Here is an 18,517-nt window from a genome sequence, read left to right on the forward strand (position 1 = left end):
GAAATGACCAGGATGGGAATGGAGCACAGATCACGGATGAGGGTAAAACCGTGTCTGTGTATTAGCCCTTCCGACTTGCTGGGGACACCTAGTGGGTCTGCTGCATAGATCTAGGGGATGTGGGTAAGGTCGGTCAGAAAGCACGGGGTTTTGAGCGGGGTTCCTCGATGCACTTTTACCGAGACCCTGCTGGCGTAAGTTACTGTATCTGAGCTATCTTATATAAATGGTCAATTATCAGAGTGATATCTGCAGTTCCAAGTTTTGCCACTAGGTGTCAGCAGAGCTCGGGGAAAATTTTGCTGCTGTAGTTTCCTGTATTGCCACTAGATGGCAGCAGTGTCTTGAAGAGAGATGGTGCGGGATTTCTGACAGTCCCTTTGGCCCCAGGACGGGGGAGAGCCCAGCTGTATGTGAGGTGAGTACTTAAGCTGACCCCTCTTTACAGCTCTTTTTCCCCTTTTCTCCCTGCTTTAAATCTGGATTAGGTGTAGGAGGTGGACGTGAGAGGTTTGCAGGACTCACCTCCTCAGGCACTGTAACAGGCTGTTGCAGCTGGGTTCCTCACCATGCTGTTTTGTCCTCTGTTGTAGCGTGGAGGTCCACAGGTCATCCGGTGAGGTCCCAGGTCCGTCCAAAGACATGGCCTCCAGGCTGGTCCCCCGCAATTTAGGCTGCAGTTTCGACCCTGTCATTAGGCCCTGAAATTTTTGCATTCTTCCTGTCTGCATTTGGTACGTTCATTTCTGCATCATCCCACTCCAAGCTGAACCCGCTCTGCTATTCTCCTCTGCCTAAATCATTTGTGCTGCTTGAGCTGTGAATTGTGTATTTTTGCATTCTTCCTGTCTGCATTTGGTACGCCTTACTGGCTAGATTAAACATTACTGTTAGTCATTTCTGCCATCCACCTCCCCCAAATGCCATCTTTCACCCATCCTTGTTGAGATACTTGCCTTATCTAAGGAGAGCAATAAATCACCCCACCACCCCACCCCCTTTTGGTCAGTAGGTTTGCAAAGCTAAACTCAGCTGCCTAGTCAATTGGAACTTGATTAGCCACTCCTATTTGTTTCCCAGTTGTACCTTTACTTTCATTATAAAATCAGTGTATGCATGTATGCCACGGGAATATGAGCTGAATAAAGTGTGGCTGGAAGAAGTGTGATGCAGTTTGACCATGGCAGTTCAACAGGGTAGGAAACTCTGCTCAAATGCCTTTCACTTCAAAGCTATCACTAATGCTGTCACCTCTGTTCTCATCCTTGCTGTCAGTTTCAGAAGCTCGTTCAAATGTCCACCTCTGGGGTACTCTATTCACATCAGCCCCTGTCTCCTGTCCTCACCTATGTACAGGTCGCATGCACTATTTACTTTCTTACTCAGCCTCAAACCCCCTAATGCTAATAACAAATATAACAGTCGCCCTCATAAATCTCCTAACCATCTGCTAACCCTTGCTATCTTGGTGCTACTGGCAGCTGGGGATATTTCTCCCAATCCTGGCCCACCCTCCACTGCTCCTAAATACTATCTCCTGCCTGACTCACTAAGAAAACCCTCAAGCCGAACTGCTAGCCCATGCATACCCTTCCCTGAGTCCTTTAAATGTGCCCTCTGGAACTGCCAGTCAGCATGTAATAAACTCCCCACCATCCATGACTTTTTTACTGCTAAATCCCTAAATCTGATAGCTCTCGCAGAGACGTGGATACAGCAGTCTGACACAGCCTCCCCTGCTGCACTAGCACGTCAGGGAGGCGTTACCAGTGGTGGCCAGGAGTAATCAAGCAATGTAAAGTGTAATAATCAATAGAGTACTATTGCTGTAGATAATTAGTAAATGAACTCACCAGGTGTTTAGCGAGAGCTGCTGCATAGAAGCCTCACTAACACCTCCAAATCCAGATAGGCTTATATATCCCCCTGGTGTGTCTGATGAGCTGCAGGGCTTCTGTGTCCTACTGGATTGTAGGACCCACTGAGAAGAACTTGATATGGAAATGGGTAAAAAACCGCCCGCGCTACTCAGATCAAGTCTCCAGGATCAGGCTCCGAACACTTCTTATTATGGCCATCAATTTATTAAGGCAGCTTCTGTGCAACGCGTCTCGTCACCATGCAGGGCGACTTTTTCAAGCATACAAATTGTTAAAAACAGATTCTATATATAGGGAACTTACTTTCATAATCTTTAATGGCAATATCCCGCTATCCTAAAAAATCGTACAGATGGTGTACAATTGATGTTGAAGCTTTGAACACAAATATCGATCACAATAAAGGCATTTCAGCCATAGATAAAATTTTAAGGGAAGATCCTCTCATGCCTGACAAGCAGAGAGAGTTTATACTCCAAGCTATTTCCTTCATATTCAATAAAAATTTCTTTACATATAACGGTGATTTTTACAGGCAGATCATGGGGACCGCAATGGGCACAATTTGTGCCCCAAGTTATGCTAATTGCGTCATGGGCATCTTTGAGAAATATCGCTTTTCGGATAACCGTATTATCTTATACAAGAGATTCATAGACGACCTGCTATTAATTTGGGATGGTGAAGAAGAAGATTTAAAGGTGCTTATTGAAGATTTAACAAAGAATGAATTCGGCTTCAAATTTACATATATAACAGACCCAAATGAAATAGTGTATCTAGATTTCGAACTGATGGTGAAAAATCAAAAAATAATTACTCGTACTCACTTTAAAGCTGTGGACACCAACAGCTATTTGGATTTTCGCAGTTGTCACTATAAAAAATGGAAGTTGAACGTACCGTATGGACAACTGCAAAGAGTGAGGAGGAACTGTACAGACAGAGGACTTTGAGAGACAAGCTGAGATAATTTTTCGTATAAGCAACTGAAAGGGCGTTTTTCCGCGATCACGGCCAGTGTTTTCTCATCCATTCACACGACCATGAACGTCGTTTTTAGCGAAAACATACGCCACACCCCGGAAATCCCTCGCTCTACCAAAATCCTTGGGATGCCTTCCAATGCCTATATAGAGGCACCTGTAAGGTTTTCGCAGGATTGGACGCTACAAAAATGCCTCCCCCTCCCTTCTCTTCTCCCTGCTTCCATTGTAGTCTATTGGACCCGCAGATGTATATTGGCCAAAAGATAGTTCCAGAACTATCTTTTGGCTGAGCTTTTATGAGCCGGCTCCGTATATGTTGTATTTTTCACGCTGCTGGCGTATTTACGTGCTGTATATTCGCCCATGTGAATGAGTGCATTGAAAATCAATGCCTCTCATTGGTGCGTATATACGCCGGGGCGTAAAAGCGCGCCGTTTATGCGCTCGTGTTAAAGAAGCCTTAAGGTTGCAGAAACTTTACACGGAAATTCCGCCCCGTATGAACACAGCCTACGGGCTTTTACCCACTTTTTTTGCGCTGAGATATTGCTTTTTTTTTTTTTTTTAATGTTTTTATTAGACAAATCAGGATAAACATTGACATTACAGTAGTTTTGCAGATTTTCTTCAGAATTAGGCTGCCTGCAGACGGCCGGGTCAGATCCGTCAGCGAGAATTCTCACCGCGGGCTGGCCGCCTGCCGATGGCCGGGTCGGATCCGGCAGCGAGAATTCTTGCCGCAGGCCGGCCGCCTGCAGACGGCTGGGTCGGATCCGGCAGCCAGAATTTTCGCCGCGGGCCGGCCGTCTGCAGACGGCCCCGGTCGGATCCGGCTGCGAGAATTCTCGCCGTGGGAATAGAAAAGACTAAAACTAAAAGATAAAAGAAAGACAAGAAAATAAACACATTAAAACAAACTCTAGACCTGTTATATTTGCATATATATTTGGTCTCTCGATTTTTGTGTTGGAGGTTTTTCAGAAAGTATGGAGGCCCCCCATGGCCACGGCACGATCAATAAATCACCCTAGACTGGTAGATCTCCCACCGCCACCTGTTCCTGGAACCAGCATGTGTGGTGGAAGCAGTTTTTTTGTTTTTCTCTTATTCTCTGTGGCAGCAACTGGACAAAGCTCCCCCAAGTTTCAAAGAAGGACTGTACCATTTTTTCCTTAAAGAGTGACGTCTCAGCCCAGCCCATTTGGAATAGAAATGCTAGTTTGTCAAAGAATAATTTGAACGGGGGGCCTGTTGGCTGTATCCACATCTGTAATATAGCCTTCAGTCCAGCCGCCGCCACAAAGTGTAACAGCTTGCGAACTCCTCTTGAGCAGCGACATATCTTAGGATCTAGATACCCAAGGATTGCCCACATGGGTTCCTGTGGGCAAAAATTTGTCAAGTGTGTTTTGGTGTATTCGCAGATTCGGGTCCAGAAATCCTGTATCAAAGGGCATGTCCACAGGCAGTGGTATAGGTTAACGTCTGGTGTCTTGCATTTGAAACAGTTTAAGGTAGTGTATATTCCCATGTGGTATCCCGTGACAGGGGTTAGATATGATCTGTGTACAATCTGTAGCCTCATCTCTAGAAATCTAGCCGACGGCAGATATTTATAGGCCGATGATAGGGATTCCATAATCAATGTGGGCGTAAAATTTGGGTTATCCAAAGACCATCGTCCAACCCCTGGGTCAATGTCATGCTCAATCATATTTCTAATTGCTCTATAAAGCCTAGAGATCGTGCCTCGTATTCCTGTTGATCTAGAGATCCATGTGTTACCTGTCTGTACCCAATCAAACTCCCGAAACTGCGGCAGAAGTCTTAGGATGTAGTGTCTGGCCTGTAGGTATGCAAATAATGGGATCGGGAGCTCTGGGTATTTTTGTTTCATTTCTTCATATGACAAGACCCGTCTTTCTCTTTTACATATCAATTTTTCTATTGAGTCTATCCCTTGGGTTTCCCATTCAAAAAAGGTATTATGGGGATTGCCTTCTTGAAAATTGGGGTTATTGATTAATGATAGATGTGGGGATATGCGTGGTGACGTTTGACTATCCCAGCGTAGTTTATCCCATGCCTTCCATGCCGCGATTATCAAAGGGTTATGTTTAACTGTTTCTGGTAGTTCTGTATAGGAACAATGGAGGATATTTTGCCGTCGTATTGGACTGGCCATTTTCTGTTCAAGTGGTAAGTTTGTGAAACGTGATTGGGAGTGGATCCAGTTGTGAATGGTCCGGGCTTGTGCCGCTAAGTTGTAGTCCCTTAGGTGAGGCAGATTAACTCCGCCATTAATTCTATGTTTGTGTAATGTTTTAAGAGCTGTTCGCGGCCGTCCTCCCCCCAGATAAAATTTCTGTACAGATAATTAATTTTCTTTATGTCTTTTAGTTTTAGGAATATGGGTAGTGAGTGTAAGATATATAGCAGGCGCGGGAATTCTATCATCCATAGGGGGCTGGTCCTCCCCAAAAAAGATACTGTAAAATTTTTCCACATGTTTAGTGTTGTTTCCAGTTTTTTTAATGTAAGGTTCAATGTTTGTTTTGTATAGTTTAGATGGGTTTTTTGTGATCTGAATTCCCAGATATTGTATAGATTGCTTTTCTCAGTGAAAAGGGTACTGGGTTGCCCATGGTGGTTTTGCCCGCCCTCTGAGCATCAGGGCTTCTGTTTTGGCTAGATTTAAGGTGTATCCCGAGACTTTTCCGATTCTCTCAATTTCCTGTAATAGAGGTGTCAGTGTTTCCCTGGGGTTGTTGATTATTAATAGGAGGTCATCTGCGAATGCTTCTACTTTAATTTTTAAATCTCCGCAACACGTTCCTGTGAAAAGTGTAGTGTGCGTCAGGTATCGGAGTAGTGGATCTATTGATAGGTGAAAAAGTAGCGGTGAGAGAGGGCAGCCCTGTCGGGCCCCTCTGAACAAGTCAATATTCGGGGTGTTGAGACCATTAACTGTGATGGTAGTGGCGGCGTTTGTGTGCATGGCATTAATGTAATTTACAAATGTCTGTCCGAAGCCCTGCTTTCTAAGTGTCATGTCCAGGAATGGCCAGGCCAATTTTGTTGAAGGCTTTTTCAGCGTCCAAACTCAAGAGCATCATCGTCGGGCTTCCAGGGTTCCGTGCCACGACTGTTGTCTCTATGGCGGCTCTGATATTCTTCAAAGCACTTCTCTCCTGTGTGAAGCCTTTCTGTGATGGGTCAAGTATGGAGGGGAGGATGAGTTGGAGCCTGTCAGCCAATATTTTGGACAGAGACTTGTAATCACAGTTTAGCAATGCTATTGATCTATATGAGCGTGGGTCTAATGGGTCTTTGTTGGGTTTAGGGATCAGGATCATTCTGGAGATTCCGAAGTCCTCAACTTGCGTGTTATTTATGTATATTGTGTTGTAGAGTTGAGTCAGTATTGGCACCATATCTGTTATGAGTATTTTATAGTATTCTGTCGAAAATCCGTCTGGCCCCGGCGTTTTTAACCCCGCTACCGCCGCGATCACCCCCCGTACCTCCTCTTCCTGTATCTCAGCGTCTAATACAGATATTTGTTCGTCGGAAAGTCTTGTCAGGCCTATTGTGTCCAAGAAATTGTTTATGTCCTGTATGTTGGCTGGTTCTGCCTTGTAAAGGTTTTCAAAGTAATCGTGTAATATTTGGGCCACCTCTTCCTGTTTTGTTGTTAGATTATCTCCGTCCGGGTGTCTTAGGGTTAGTATTGGTTTGTGTGGCTATCATTGTTTGGCCAGGTTGGCCAGTAGGCGTCCTGTCTTGTTACCCCATCTGTAGAATCTGTTTCTTGTTAATTGCGTCTGCCAATGTGCATGGGTATGTACAAACGTGTTTAATAAATGTTTTGATGTAGGGAATATTTGGTATGAATTGTCACTGCGGGAGTCTATGTGTTCCCTTTGTGCTGTTAACAGGGAGTCGTGCAAGGACTCAAATTCTTTTTGGAATTTTTCCTCCTGTGGGATACGTAGCTTATAATATGACCTCGCATTACTGCCTTCGAGGCCTGCCAGAATAAGGTCACATCTTCTGCATGTTCCCTGTTATCATCTGCATAATTGTTCCAGTGAAGTTTTAGGTAATCCTTAAAATCTTCTGATTCCCCCAAAAAGGAGGGGAAGCGCCACAACCGCGACAACTTACGGGAAGAAACTAGTTGTAATCTTATTGCAATCGGCGCATGGTCAGTAAGAGATATTGGGTGAATAACAGATTGATAGTATTGGTCAAAGATGGTGTTTGATATAAAAAAAATCGATACATGAGAATGAATGGTGTGCACTGGAGCAGCAGGTGTACTCTCTACTAGTAGTTAAGCAGTCGCCACGGGTCGCACACATGGAGGTGGTCGATCAGTGTTAGTAGTGCCTGTGTGGTTGAGGTTGGTTGTATAGAGGGTCCCGTTCTGTCCAGGGAGTAGTCCTGCACACTATTGAAGTCTCCCTCCATAATTAAATGGTCATCTAAGTATGGTTGTAGTAATTCTATCAGTGTAGAGTAGAATATTGGTTGGTCTGTGTTAGGGGCATAGATGTTTACTAAGCAGTACGTTTGTGTGTCTACCCTTATTCTCAGCACAAGATACCTTCCCTGCGGATCAGCTATGGTTTGCAGTAATTTGTACGATGTTTTTTTTCTAATTAAGGTAGCTACACCTCGGGACGCTGAGGTGTGTGAGGCTGTGTAGCATGCATCAATCCATGGTGCTCGCCATTAGCCTCTTCCCTCTTTCTTCTAGTGTGTTTCCTGTAAAAACACAATGTCTGGCTTGTGGTGTTTCAGGTGTGTGATTACTTTTTTCCGAGTGTAAAGTTCGGCAACGTTCCAGGACAGAGTTTGCAGTGTTGTGGGTGTTTGGTAATCTGTTGGCTCTATGTCTGTAGGCATAGCGGTGTATGTATTCTGCTCATAAATACCGTGGTATACGCCTCTTTGTCGTAGTCACATCCCTCGGTCCCAGCGAGCCGTGGGTGCAACACAGTAGCGCTCGTGCCGTGTCGGGAGGGTTCTCCAATCTCCCTACTACACCATTTTCTGAAAATCAAACAGGTCAGAGTAAAATACTTGAAAAACAACATATAAACCTCTAACATGAATACTATCATTTCTTGTGCATGGAGGTTGCCACATCCATGTTACTTAGAGCAGGGCAAAATAAAGAGCAGAAACATTGTTCCTTCTTCACGTCAGCCTTGACCCTGTTCTCCGTTCTCCTCTATTTGTATATATCTTCTTGCTTCTTCCGGAGTATTGAACACTAAGGATCTGTTGCCATCTTAAATCTGGAGTTTTGCTGAATATAGTAGTTGGAAGCGGGTATTTCGATCGTGTACGACTTGACATATTGGGGTAAATAGCTTGCGTTTTTGTGATACAGCCACCGAGAAGTCTTGGAACAGAAGAACCTTTGTCCCTTGTATTATAAATCCCCCTTGTCTGTAGGCTTGCAAGATAGCTTCTTTTGTTGCCCAATGCATGTATTTGGCTATCATCGGCCGAGGTCGAGCTCTGTTGTTAGTGCGCCTGTCTCTGGGTGGTCCGATGCGATGGGCTCTTTCTATTGTTAGACGGTCGCTAGGCATGTTGAGCTGAAGAGCCTGTAGGAGATCTGTTGTTAGATACATTAGAAGCTGACTGTTGGTAACTGACTCCGGTATCCCCACAAAGCGGAGGTTATTGCGATGGTGTCTATTTTCTAGGTCGTCTATTTTTTTTCCCGGAGTGTTTCAGTCTCTGATCGGCTTCTTTGCAGCGAGGCCTCTAAGGTTGCGATGGTGTGTTCCGTGTTTTGGGTTTTTACCTCTAGCTCCTTCAGTCTTTGGGTCTTATCTGTGATTTGCGACAGAGCCGAGTTTATAGATTTGTGTAGTGTCTCTAGTCTGCTGTGGAATAAGGGAAGGAGTATCTTTGAAACCTCTTGTGCTACGAGAGTTGCCTGTGTCACTTCCATATTGTTATTTGTTGTCAGTTCAGGGATTTGCGGAGAAAGAGCGTCCCTTGCCTCAGAGCGAGGGTGCGGTGTAGCCGTAGTGCGGGGTGAGGTGTTTTTTTGGGGATGCAGGTTGTTGAGAGTTCTTGCCCTCTTTTTCCTTGATGTTTTTGGTAGGTCTGTTCTTTTGTTTTCCTCCTGTTGTTGTTTTGTCTAACTGGCGTGTTGCTCGTGCTCTGGTACCCGGGCTGCGTTCGTTTAGATATTTGTCCATAGTTGGACTTCTCAGAGTCCGGCAATTATGCGGGTAGTGTACAGAATTGTCGGAGGTTTCGCCCTGTTTCCAAGATCTCCTTGTGTTCTGTTGCAGGTTAGTTTTATGGATGTGGCTTCTTGTTGTTAACTATTTGTCCATTTCTTTTTGTAATATCTCGCTGGTTTGTCTCCCTGTCTCTTCACCTCCTGTTCATAGGGTATTTGGTATGTATGTATCTTAGGTACTTCTCCCTTGCCCTCTTAGCAGTATTAGTGCGGTATTTAGGGGTCAGTTCGCAGTGCGTGTTGTACCCCAGTCCCAATGGGCTTATGGTTATGCCCTAAGTGTTGTGGTGACCAGGTTAGGGTGTATGGGAGGGTAGTGGCTCCCCACTTCTTGTATTTGTTGTATCGTCTCAATATGGGACACCTAGGCCTCCTGTATTTCTGCTTCTGGGCCTCCTGTGTCTGTGTTTTGACCTAGGGTCCGCTCTGCAGCGATGAAGCAAGTGGGGGTCTTTCCCGCGCTCTGGTGAAGACCTGAGGCTCCTCCCCCTTCCCGCGGTGCTGGACGGGGCTTGCCGCGGGAGTCACGGCCGAAAATTTAGGCCGCGGCTTCAGGTGTCGCTAGGCCGCAGCGCTCCGAAGATCCTCAGACTGATGCGGGCGGGAGTCAGCGGTTTGGCACGGCTTACCGGAGTTTTCCAATGAAGGTAAGGTCCCGGCAGGTTGCAGGGTCTGTTTACCTGTCTGTGTCCGCACTCTGGCTCCCTGTCCCAGCGTGATGCGTCGGGAGGTCCACGGAGGGTTTTCTGAACTTCTCTCGGTGCGGGGGGCTTCCACCAAGCAAGTAGGGGAGATGTCTGTCCCCTACAGCTGCCTTTTTTGGGGCACTAGACGGTCCCGGTGTCTCTGGGGAGTGATGTTATCAGGAGCTCTGTAAAGCACGTCCTGCTCCCTCTGTGTCCTGGGTGGAGTCCTCCGCTGCGTTTTTTTCAATGGGACCTTCTAATGTTAAAATCGCAAGTTTGTGCTGTTGCGATTTTTGTGCGTAGCAATTTTAACTATTTATAGCTGAAGTAATATTATCACCCTATAATGGCCCCTCGCGGCTCCCAGCACCTCAGGGTGGCCGTCTGGATCTGCCATGACAAGCACAAAAAGATCAATGCGACTATTAGGGGTTTCCGAGTGGTGTGACACAGCAGGGGCGGGCAGAGGGGAGTATGTGATTATTGGTTACTTTACTGCATAAGGGGGCTGATTGTACAGAAAACCCCTTTAATGCCCCTGGAAGAGACTAGCTGCTTCCAGTAGGGGTGGCCCCTGCTTGTGCTGCGGTCCGCTGTGGTCCTGTGATGTAAAGGCGTGCTCGGCGCCCTCTCTGCTGCGCTCCTCACCTCAGTCCCGTATGAGGTGGCGATAAGGTGATTTCCCGCCTGTCATGGCGGACGGCACTTTATGATTATTGTCTTTTGGAGAAAATAGTTTTATTTTATCAGACATCGCCGTCCGTATTTATCTCTCGCTGTGTCTTCTGTTCGCATGTCTCCCTCAGTGAATATATAACGGGACATATATAATCTGTTACTGCCCATTAGAAGATGAATATTAACCCTCTCAATGCTGAGTTCCTACAATATTTTCCTCCCCTTCCCAGAGCTGTGACTATTATTTCCCCGGCCCCACAGCTGTATCAGGGATTGTGTTCGGCCTGACAATTAGCATTTTTTTTTTTTTTTTTTAATAGTATGAATTTTTTAATGTATTGAAAAACTGGGATGAAACAGAAAAATGCATTTGAGGCATTGTATTTGTTTTTTACAGTGTTCACAGTAACATAACTTGATCAGTGGGGGTTTCCCTCCCAAAATCCAGACTAAGACTTCCATGTCCTGTTATGCCTGTCACTGCAGGGGGTTTGCAGACCCCCACTGCTCAGCAAGATATCTTCTACTGTTTGGATAAGGGATAACTTGCAATCTTGGTACAACTCCTTTTAACCCCTTATGGGCCAACCCGTTTCATAGCTTAAAGGGGTTGTCCCGCACCGAAACGGGTTTTTTTTCTTTCCAGCCCCCCCCCCCCCCCCCCCCGTTCGGCACGAGACAACCCCGATGCAGGGACGTACAGAAAGCTTACCGGAGCGCTTACCTTAATCCCCGCGCTCCGGTGACTTCTATACTTACCTGTGAAGATGGCCGCCGGAATCCTCTTCCTCCGTGGACCGCAGCTCTTCTGTGCGGTCCATTGCCGATTCCAGCCTCCTGATTGGCTGGAATCGGCACGTGACGGGGCGGAGCTACACGGAGCCTACATTCTGCACGAGCGGCTCCATTGAAGAGAGCAGAAGACCAGGACTGCGCAAGCGCGGCTAATTTGGCCATCGGAGGGCGAAAATTAGTCGGCACCATGGAGACGAGGACGCCAGCAACGGAGCAGGTAAGTATAAAACTTTTTATAACTTCTGTATGGCTCATAATTAATGCACAATGTACATTACAAAGTGCATTAATATGGCCATACAGAAGTGTATAGACCCACTTGCTGCCGCGGGACAACCCCTTTAAGGCCCAGACACTTTTGGGGATTTTACCCATGTGGTGGTCTTACTGCCCATCTCCCCCACAGACCAGGTGTGCAATACGAGTTGTACCCAACACATCAGGTACAAACTGGTCACTGTCTAATAGTAAATCCCACCCCCAGTATCTGCAGCAATTGTGCTTACAGGGGCCTACAATTACTGCATATTACACGTGCGCTGTATGCTCATGTGATAGTTTGCAGGCAATCAAACCTATTGCCTTACGAAGTCCTGCTCACACTTACATAATTCAATCGTTTCACGACTGCTGCATGGTGTCCGTACCGCCAAATCCTCTGCGGTCAGCATCATAGGGATTCTTCTGGCATCAGGTTCATGAAGTTTGACTGAAAGCTGCGTCAGCCTCTCCCATTACAATAGCTACAAACTATCCACAAAAAGTAGAGAGGTCAGTCTACAGGATGTGGGCAGGTAAGCCAATACAGCACGCCTCAATGACTCAGAGCTCATGTCAAACTTCATGAACCTGGTGACAATCCCTTTAAATGATACAAATCTGACAGCCACCACTAGAGGGCGCTTACTGCAGATTAATTTATGCAGCTAGTATTTTATAATCACTTTCAGTTGAATATTGGCATCAATTCTTGTGCACTGGGATCCCCCTAGTGGCTGCAGGAACTACTGTTCAGGGAGAGGCCCTATCCTGGTCTGGATGAAGGGTATAACCATCGCTGGGCAGCTCGAGTTATGGAGCAGTTGTGGAAAACAGCTTCCAAGCCAGAACTAGATGTGGGATGCAATGCAGCGTAAGGTGTGCCAGACACGGTCAGTATTTCAGGATGACGGCCATGCTGATTTCTTTCCATCAGTGCAGCCACGTGTGCTGTGATGTCACCTGCTGACATGCAGGCCTTGCAAGTCATGCAAACCGTGTGGGTTTCCAGAGCATTCTTCAATAGAGACATAAATAAAAGCGTAATAACCTCAGGCTACATTCACACGGGTGAGCACAATATCAGGCTGAGTGTCAGATATTGCGCTTGTCAACGTGAGTTTCACATGTGGATGCGAAGCGGTTTTCATTCAAACACATCTCGCATTACTTGGTTTACTTCAATGGAAGACACACGGTATGCGAGAGCGATGCGACACCTTTAAAGGTCCCATTGAAAATAATGGGTCAGGTGAAGACCTCCATTTAAGAGAATGGAGCTCATATTTGCACTTCTAACACAAAAAGCCCACAAGATTTACGCTCGTGGGCATGTAGCCCTATACAAATGTTATTATTAACCCATGACAGCTAATTGTGCGACCAACATCTGAGCTCTCAGTTCTAAGGGCTCCTTCACACTGGCGATCGTGATTTTGCCACAGGGACAAAAAAAAAAAAATATATAAAAAAAACATGGCCACCACAGCAAAATTGCCCCTCTCCCCCTTATACGATACGCTCCTCTCAAGACCCCAGGTATTTATATATAGCCTGGCCCCCTGTTCGATGCAGCAGGCTGGATGCTGTCAGGCAGGCAGTGTGAAGTCAATGGGAGGGCCACGCTGCCACGGATGAGCCATCAGGAGGTTGGACCATCTGTTGGAATCAGCCCAGACCACCCACCTTTAATACAAGCACAGAAAACAATGTTCAGTATAAAAAAGAAAATTTATTTTCCAGGGACTCCCCCCAAAAAAAGAAGAAGATTAAGGCATTTCAAGAACTAGTAGAAAATTAATTGAGAGAACAGTCCAGTAACAACCAGAACGGAGGGGCGGAGAGGCGGCTTATTGGAAGTAAACAATTTCCTCCTCCTTGGTCTTCCCAGGCGTAGTGCTCGTCAGGCTCAGCTTCTCGCCAGCATGGGGGAGGGTCTTATACATACGAATATGGATGTATTCGCCACCGTCTACACAGATCTGAAAAGACAAGCAGGTTACATGGATTTCTATCGCAGCCGGGAGGGACGACAACTGCCCCACGTCACCCGCCTATAACTGCCCGGTCATTGCTAGGTGTGCAGGAGAGTTTGGGAAGAGCCCTGCCGGTACATGTCAGACAAGCTAGGACGCCGTGGCCTTAGGTACTAGTTGTCTAGCAGAGACATCTGGCATCTCCAGACCTGCCAGCGTTAAAAACTGCATGCAGTTACCTTAACAAAGTAGTTGGTTCCGGCCACCATCTGAGTCTTGTATTCGGTGGCCTCGAACTTCGTGTATTTCTTGCCGTGTTTCTCTTCCACCTCGGCCTTCACCTGTGAGAGAGGATACAGTCAGATAAGGAGGACTAGTAATCTGCCATGTTAGAAGTTAACCCATGATGAGCAGTGCAGGAGGGAAACCCAAGAACACAGACTGCAGATGGAGAAGCCCCCTGGTCAGAATGCTCTTCGGGGAACCCCTTCATGCTCTGGGTGACAGTAAACACCCGTCTGCACCCTCTAGTGTCATGGCGGAGTCTCATGACCAGATCCTGCTGACACACGGCAGAGGAATGGGAACTTGTGGCCGATTAGTCACTTGTGTTAAACCCTCACATGACCTGGCAGACCCGACGCATCACATGGAGATGAGTCACCTGGAGGAATAGCTGCACCCCAGCCAAATCCATAAACTGAGGAGACTCCAACAAACAATGGCTTAACCAGTTCACCACCGGAGACTGTATGGTCATAGTTTCATCTGATTTGCAGTCATTGGTTTTATTTTCTAATTCCTAAATACAGATTTGTAGTTGTCCAACAGAAACCAGCGATGAGAGCAAATACAGAAGGGGGGGGGGGGGGGGGGGGGGCAAAAAACCCAAACACAAAAGTAACATTTTTAAAAGACTCAAAACACGCAGCCATGTAAATAGATACATAAAGTTACATTAGCACTGTAGTAAAGTCGGTATTAGTGTACCTTGACACCACCAGAAGCTAGGGGTTTGACAGCAGGAACGCCCCGTCACACCCCCAGCTCCCGATTGGTGCAAGGCATAAAGGTGCTAGCAGCACAGTGTGCATAAATGCTGCCATGTTACGGCTGTAACGTGGCAGCATTAAAATGTACTCACAGCAGGCGCCCTCACCGCTTCTGTTTCTACCCCAGACCACTCTGCTCCCTGTTGGCCGCTGCCCCGCGGACAGCTGGCGCTGTCATTGCTTCAGCTCCTCCGGCGGGGCTCTGCACGCCATTCCACTGCTGACAGCTGGTGCTCTGAGCGCTTGTGCTCCGCTGGCAGCACAGCCAGATTCCTGCCGCCCGATCCTCCACTGAGAGGTTGCGCCGTCAGCGTTAGTGTTCAGCCGCCGGGAAAGGCGGCTGACGCAAGGGGGTGTTGGAGGAGGGGAGGGGGAGGGGGAGGGGGAGGGGGAGGGGGAAGGGAAGACCGCAGCCTTCTGCTCCTGCATTGGGCTGTCTGGTTGCAGTGAGGCAGCAGTGTCCGTTGGCCGCTGGGAAAGGCCGCTGAGGCATGCTCCTGCATGACAGTCTGTGGTACGCCACCGGGCGCTCTGGAAAAGCCGCTTCAAGACGCTGTCTGTATTTTCCTAGCTTTTTAAATGCCCTTCCAGCACCATTTTTCAAGGCTGCTGTGCAGCCAATTAGGTACAGGGGGCGTCACCCCCTGTCAATCTTGGCACCAGCAGGGCTTCCTGGTGGCGTCAAGATACACCAATACCAGTCAAGTCCACAAAACAGACAGACTACAGCTATAGTCGCCTGGGAGCGGCCTCACCGACCAGATATATTAGTGTTAGATTCGGGGGCTTTTGTCCCAGTTCTTCGCCTTTATAAGATCTCTGCTTGCTTCTGTGAATTAAAGCGGTTTACAATCAGACCCCGATGAGCCATCCTGACCGAATACAAATATATCCAGCGCAGACAACTCAGCTGAACACCCTAGACTCCAGGTTGATGGTTTGCTGCAATCAGTGCAGGTAAGGACTCCCATCTGCATAGTGAAGCCTACAGCACAGAGTCCATACAGGGTAGTGCGGGACATTATAATGGACACCACTATAGGCAGTGGTGTTCACTAGGCTCCATCGTATGGCTGACCTGTTGGTTTGCAGCACTGCTGCAGGCTCTCGCGACCTCCTCCACTCCAACAAAGCATTTCTTCCTGGATGCGGGGCTTGAATACTCCGCCTCCAGCAAGCTAATGCTCTGATTGGTTAACTCAGCCCCGTGTCAGCCAATGAAAGCTAGCACTGAGTTAACCAATCAGTCATTCAATGACATCAAGCTACTTAACTTATGCGCAGGCTCGTAACCAGAGTCTTAAAGGGGTTGTCCCGCGCCGAAACGGGTTTGTTTTTTTCAATAGCCCCCCCCCGTTCGGCGCAAGACAAACCCGATGCAGGGATAAAAACCCCCCCCAAAAAACGGGTAGTACTTACCCGAATCCCCGCGCTCCGGTGACTTCTTACTTACCTTGTGAAGATGGCCGCCGGGATCTTCACCCTCGGTGGACTGCAGGTCTTCTGTGTGGTCCATTGCCGATTCCAGCCTCCTGATTGGCTGGAATGGGCACACGTGACAGGTCGGAGCTACGAGGAGCCGCTCTCTGGCACGAGCAGCCCCATTCAGAAGGGAGAAGACCGGACTGCGCAAGCGCGTCTAATCGGGCGATTAGACGCTGAAATTAGACGGCAGCATGGAGACGGGGACGCCAGCAACGGAGCAGGTAAGTGAATAACTTCTGTATGGCTCATAATTAATGCACAATGTACATTACAAAGTGCATTAATATGGCCATACAGAAGTGTATAACCCCACTTGATTTCGCGGGACAACCCCTTTAAAGCAAAAATTCAGGACAGAGTCTGCTTGTAAGTCAAAAAACCCCACAAGCTGAGGCGCTCATAACCGAGGCACCACTATTTGGGAGGAACCCATTGACTGCAAAGGGTTAAGTCACATCTCTGCATTTAAAGAAGTTCTATTTTTCTTTGTATTTATGCACCAAAAAGGTCCTCAGAAGTCAAATAATCAGATGCGTGAAACACTAATTGCGCAGGAAGAGACAGCTGGCACTAATCACTCATTTCCATCAGTGCATGCAGGTTTGCCAAACGCAGATGAACAAGTCTTGAGGGCACAAAAAGTTCAGCAAAATTCGTCAACGTGCACAAAAATACCCGGAAGACTTATGTGTGCGCATACGCTCGTGACGGGGCCTAAACCTGCGCACACGTCTACACCTCGCAGTCACACACACAGCTCGTCTGCACCGGGTGCAGCAGAGCCGGACAGCACACACACGCCGCACTCACCTGGTTACACAACTCCTGCACCTCCGGAGTCGCGGGCTTGACACAACCGAGGCCTCCAGCGATCGGCATTGTAATGTTATGTCAGCTGATGGCTGCAGCCGGCGCCCTATATAATGCGAGGAGCAAACCATTTACAGAAAGGAGGGGTGAGATCCCAAGCAGACAGCGCGACATCTCAACATACAGACAGCCATCTTTGACCGCACCCAGGACATAAAGCGCTAGACAATCAAATAACCAGCGTCTTTTTACGCGGCGCTTGAGACATTACCCGAAATACAACCATCAGGAACAGAGCCGGTCAGCTCAGCATCCCCGTAGGGCCATGTGTGGACTGTCCGAGATCCAGGTGCGGCGGCCGCACCCTGCGCATGCGTGCTTTAAAAGCTCGGCACTCGCGCGGCCATATTTGAATTGGGAAGCAGGTGACAAATGTTCAGAAGTCACATTTACCAACCGTGTTGACAGCGTACAGTCATCTCTGCTGCTTAGCAATCCAAAAAACAGCAGTGATTTTTTTCCCCTTCTTTCTGTCATCTCCTTATTTTTCAAGAGCCGTAACTTTTTTTTAATTTTTTTTGTTTGTATAGCCAAATGAGGGCTTGTTTTTTTTGTTTAAATAGTACTATTAAAATATAAATAATGTACCGTATATAATGTACTGAAAAGCCTTTATATTATTTTTAGTGAGGCGAAATATAAAAAAAAAAACAGCCACAATTCCCCTAGTGTTTTGTGGGATTTGCTTTCAGCGCATTTAAGGTGTGGCAAAAATAACATGGCAACCGTGCGATCCAACTTCCCCGCCACCCGCACCCTCCTCAGCCCTTATTTACATCTCTTCTGCATAGTGTGAGATCTCATCTGACATGGGAGCTACGCAGGGAAATCTCAATGTCGGATGAGGTCAAACACTGGATTGGAAAGGGTTAAAAAAAAGTTTTTTTTTATTGTTTTGTTTTTTTTTAAATACAAATTTCCATTAATTTCCAACTTGGGGACAACAATACAATAACACAATATGCGCATATATAGAGAGAACATACTGTCATTGTTAGACCTTAGAGAATAGGCATCCTTACAACAATGGAATACAAAGAATGCTTGGGGCTAATGCCCACGGACGGATTTCTGCCGCGTTTTACGCGTCAGAAATCCGCGCCGTTATCCCGCAGCTATTGGGTTCTATGGAAGCTAATAGCTCATTGTTCATGTTGTGGAATTCTGCAGCGTGAAAGAAAACGCGGCATGTTCAGTTTGCCGCGGGAATATGCGCAGCCAGCTTCCATTGTAGTCAATAGAAGCTGGCTGTTACGGTATACTTCTGCTGTAGCACAGCGGAAGTATCGTGTGAATAAGCGTCACCGCCGGCCGCGTCATCCAGCACTGCCGGCGCGTCACACGCTGTACTATGCATGCGCCGGCCCTCCATGCAGGACACATACAGCAGATCCGGAGTGATGAGTATGGGGGTTTTGGGGGGCGCCGTGGCGGATTCTGCTGCGATATTTCCCTGGCAGTGTCTGTCACAGCCGTGGGCATGAGGCCTTAAAGAGTAATTACAATTCCAGCTAACTTCTGCCATGCCGTAGGGTCCCGCTGCTGAGATCGCCAAAGCAAAGGGACGGCAGAGC

At 47.3% G+C, this 18,517-nt stretch overlaps 1 protein-coding gene across 1 annotated transcript; it reads right to left on the reverse strand.

The window, feature by feature from the left end:
- Nucleotides 1–13,272: 13,272 nt before the first annotated feature.
- Nucleotides 13,273–16,989, reverse strand: LOC136625252 (cystatin-A-like). Its single transcript, XM_066599304.1, has 3 exons — nt 16,884–16,989; nt 13,776–13,877; nt 13,273–13,542 (listed from the first exon to the last, which is right to left on the reverse strand). Exons 1-3 carry the CDS (start codon nt 16,950–16,952, stop codon nt 13,411–13,413), a joined length of 303 nt encoding a protein of 100 aa, XP_066455401.1. The 5' UTR covers nt 16,953–16,989; the 3' UTR covers nt 13,273–13,410.
- Between the last annotated feature and the right edge of the window lie 1,528 nt (nt 16,990–18,517).

This window comes from Eleutherodactylus coqui, chromosome 4 (genome assembly GCF_035609145.1).
Source record: "Eleutherodactylus coqui strain aEleCoq1 chromosome 4, aEleCoq1.hap1, whole genome shotgun sequence".
Taxonomy (NCBI): Eukaryota; Metazoa; Chordata; class Amphibia; order Anura; family Eleutherodactylidae; genus Eleutherodactylus; species Eleutherodactylus coqui.

Bases quoted from the DNA above. Each gene is read 5' to 3' on its own strand.
- LOC136625252 (XM_066599304.1), bottom strand. From the start codon at position 16,952: ATGCCGATCGCTGGAGGCCTCGGTTGTGTCAAGCCCGCGACTCCGGAG. The intron at 13,878-16,883 runs GTGAGTGCGGCG...CCTCTCTCACAG, and splicing joins TGCAGGAGTTGTGTAACCAG to GTGAAGGCCGAGGTGGAAGA. The intron at 13,543-13,775 runs GTAACTGCATGC...TTGTCTTTTCAG, and splicing joins GAACCAACTACTTTGTTAAG to ATCTGTGTAGACGGTGGCGA.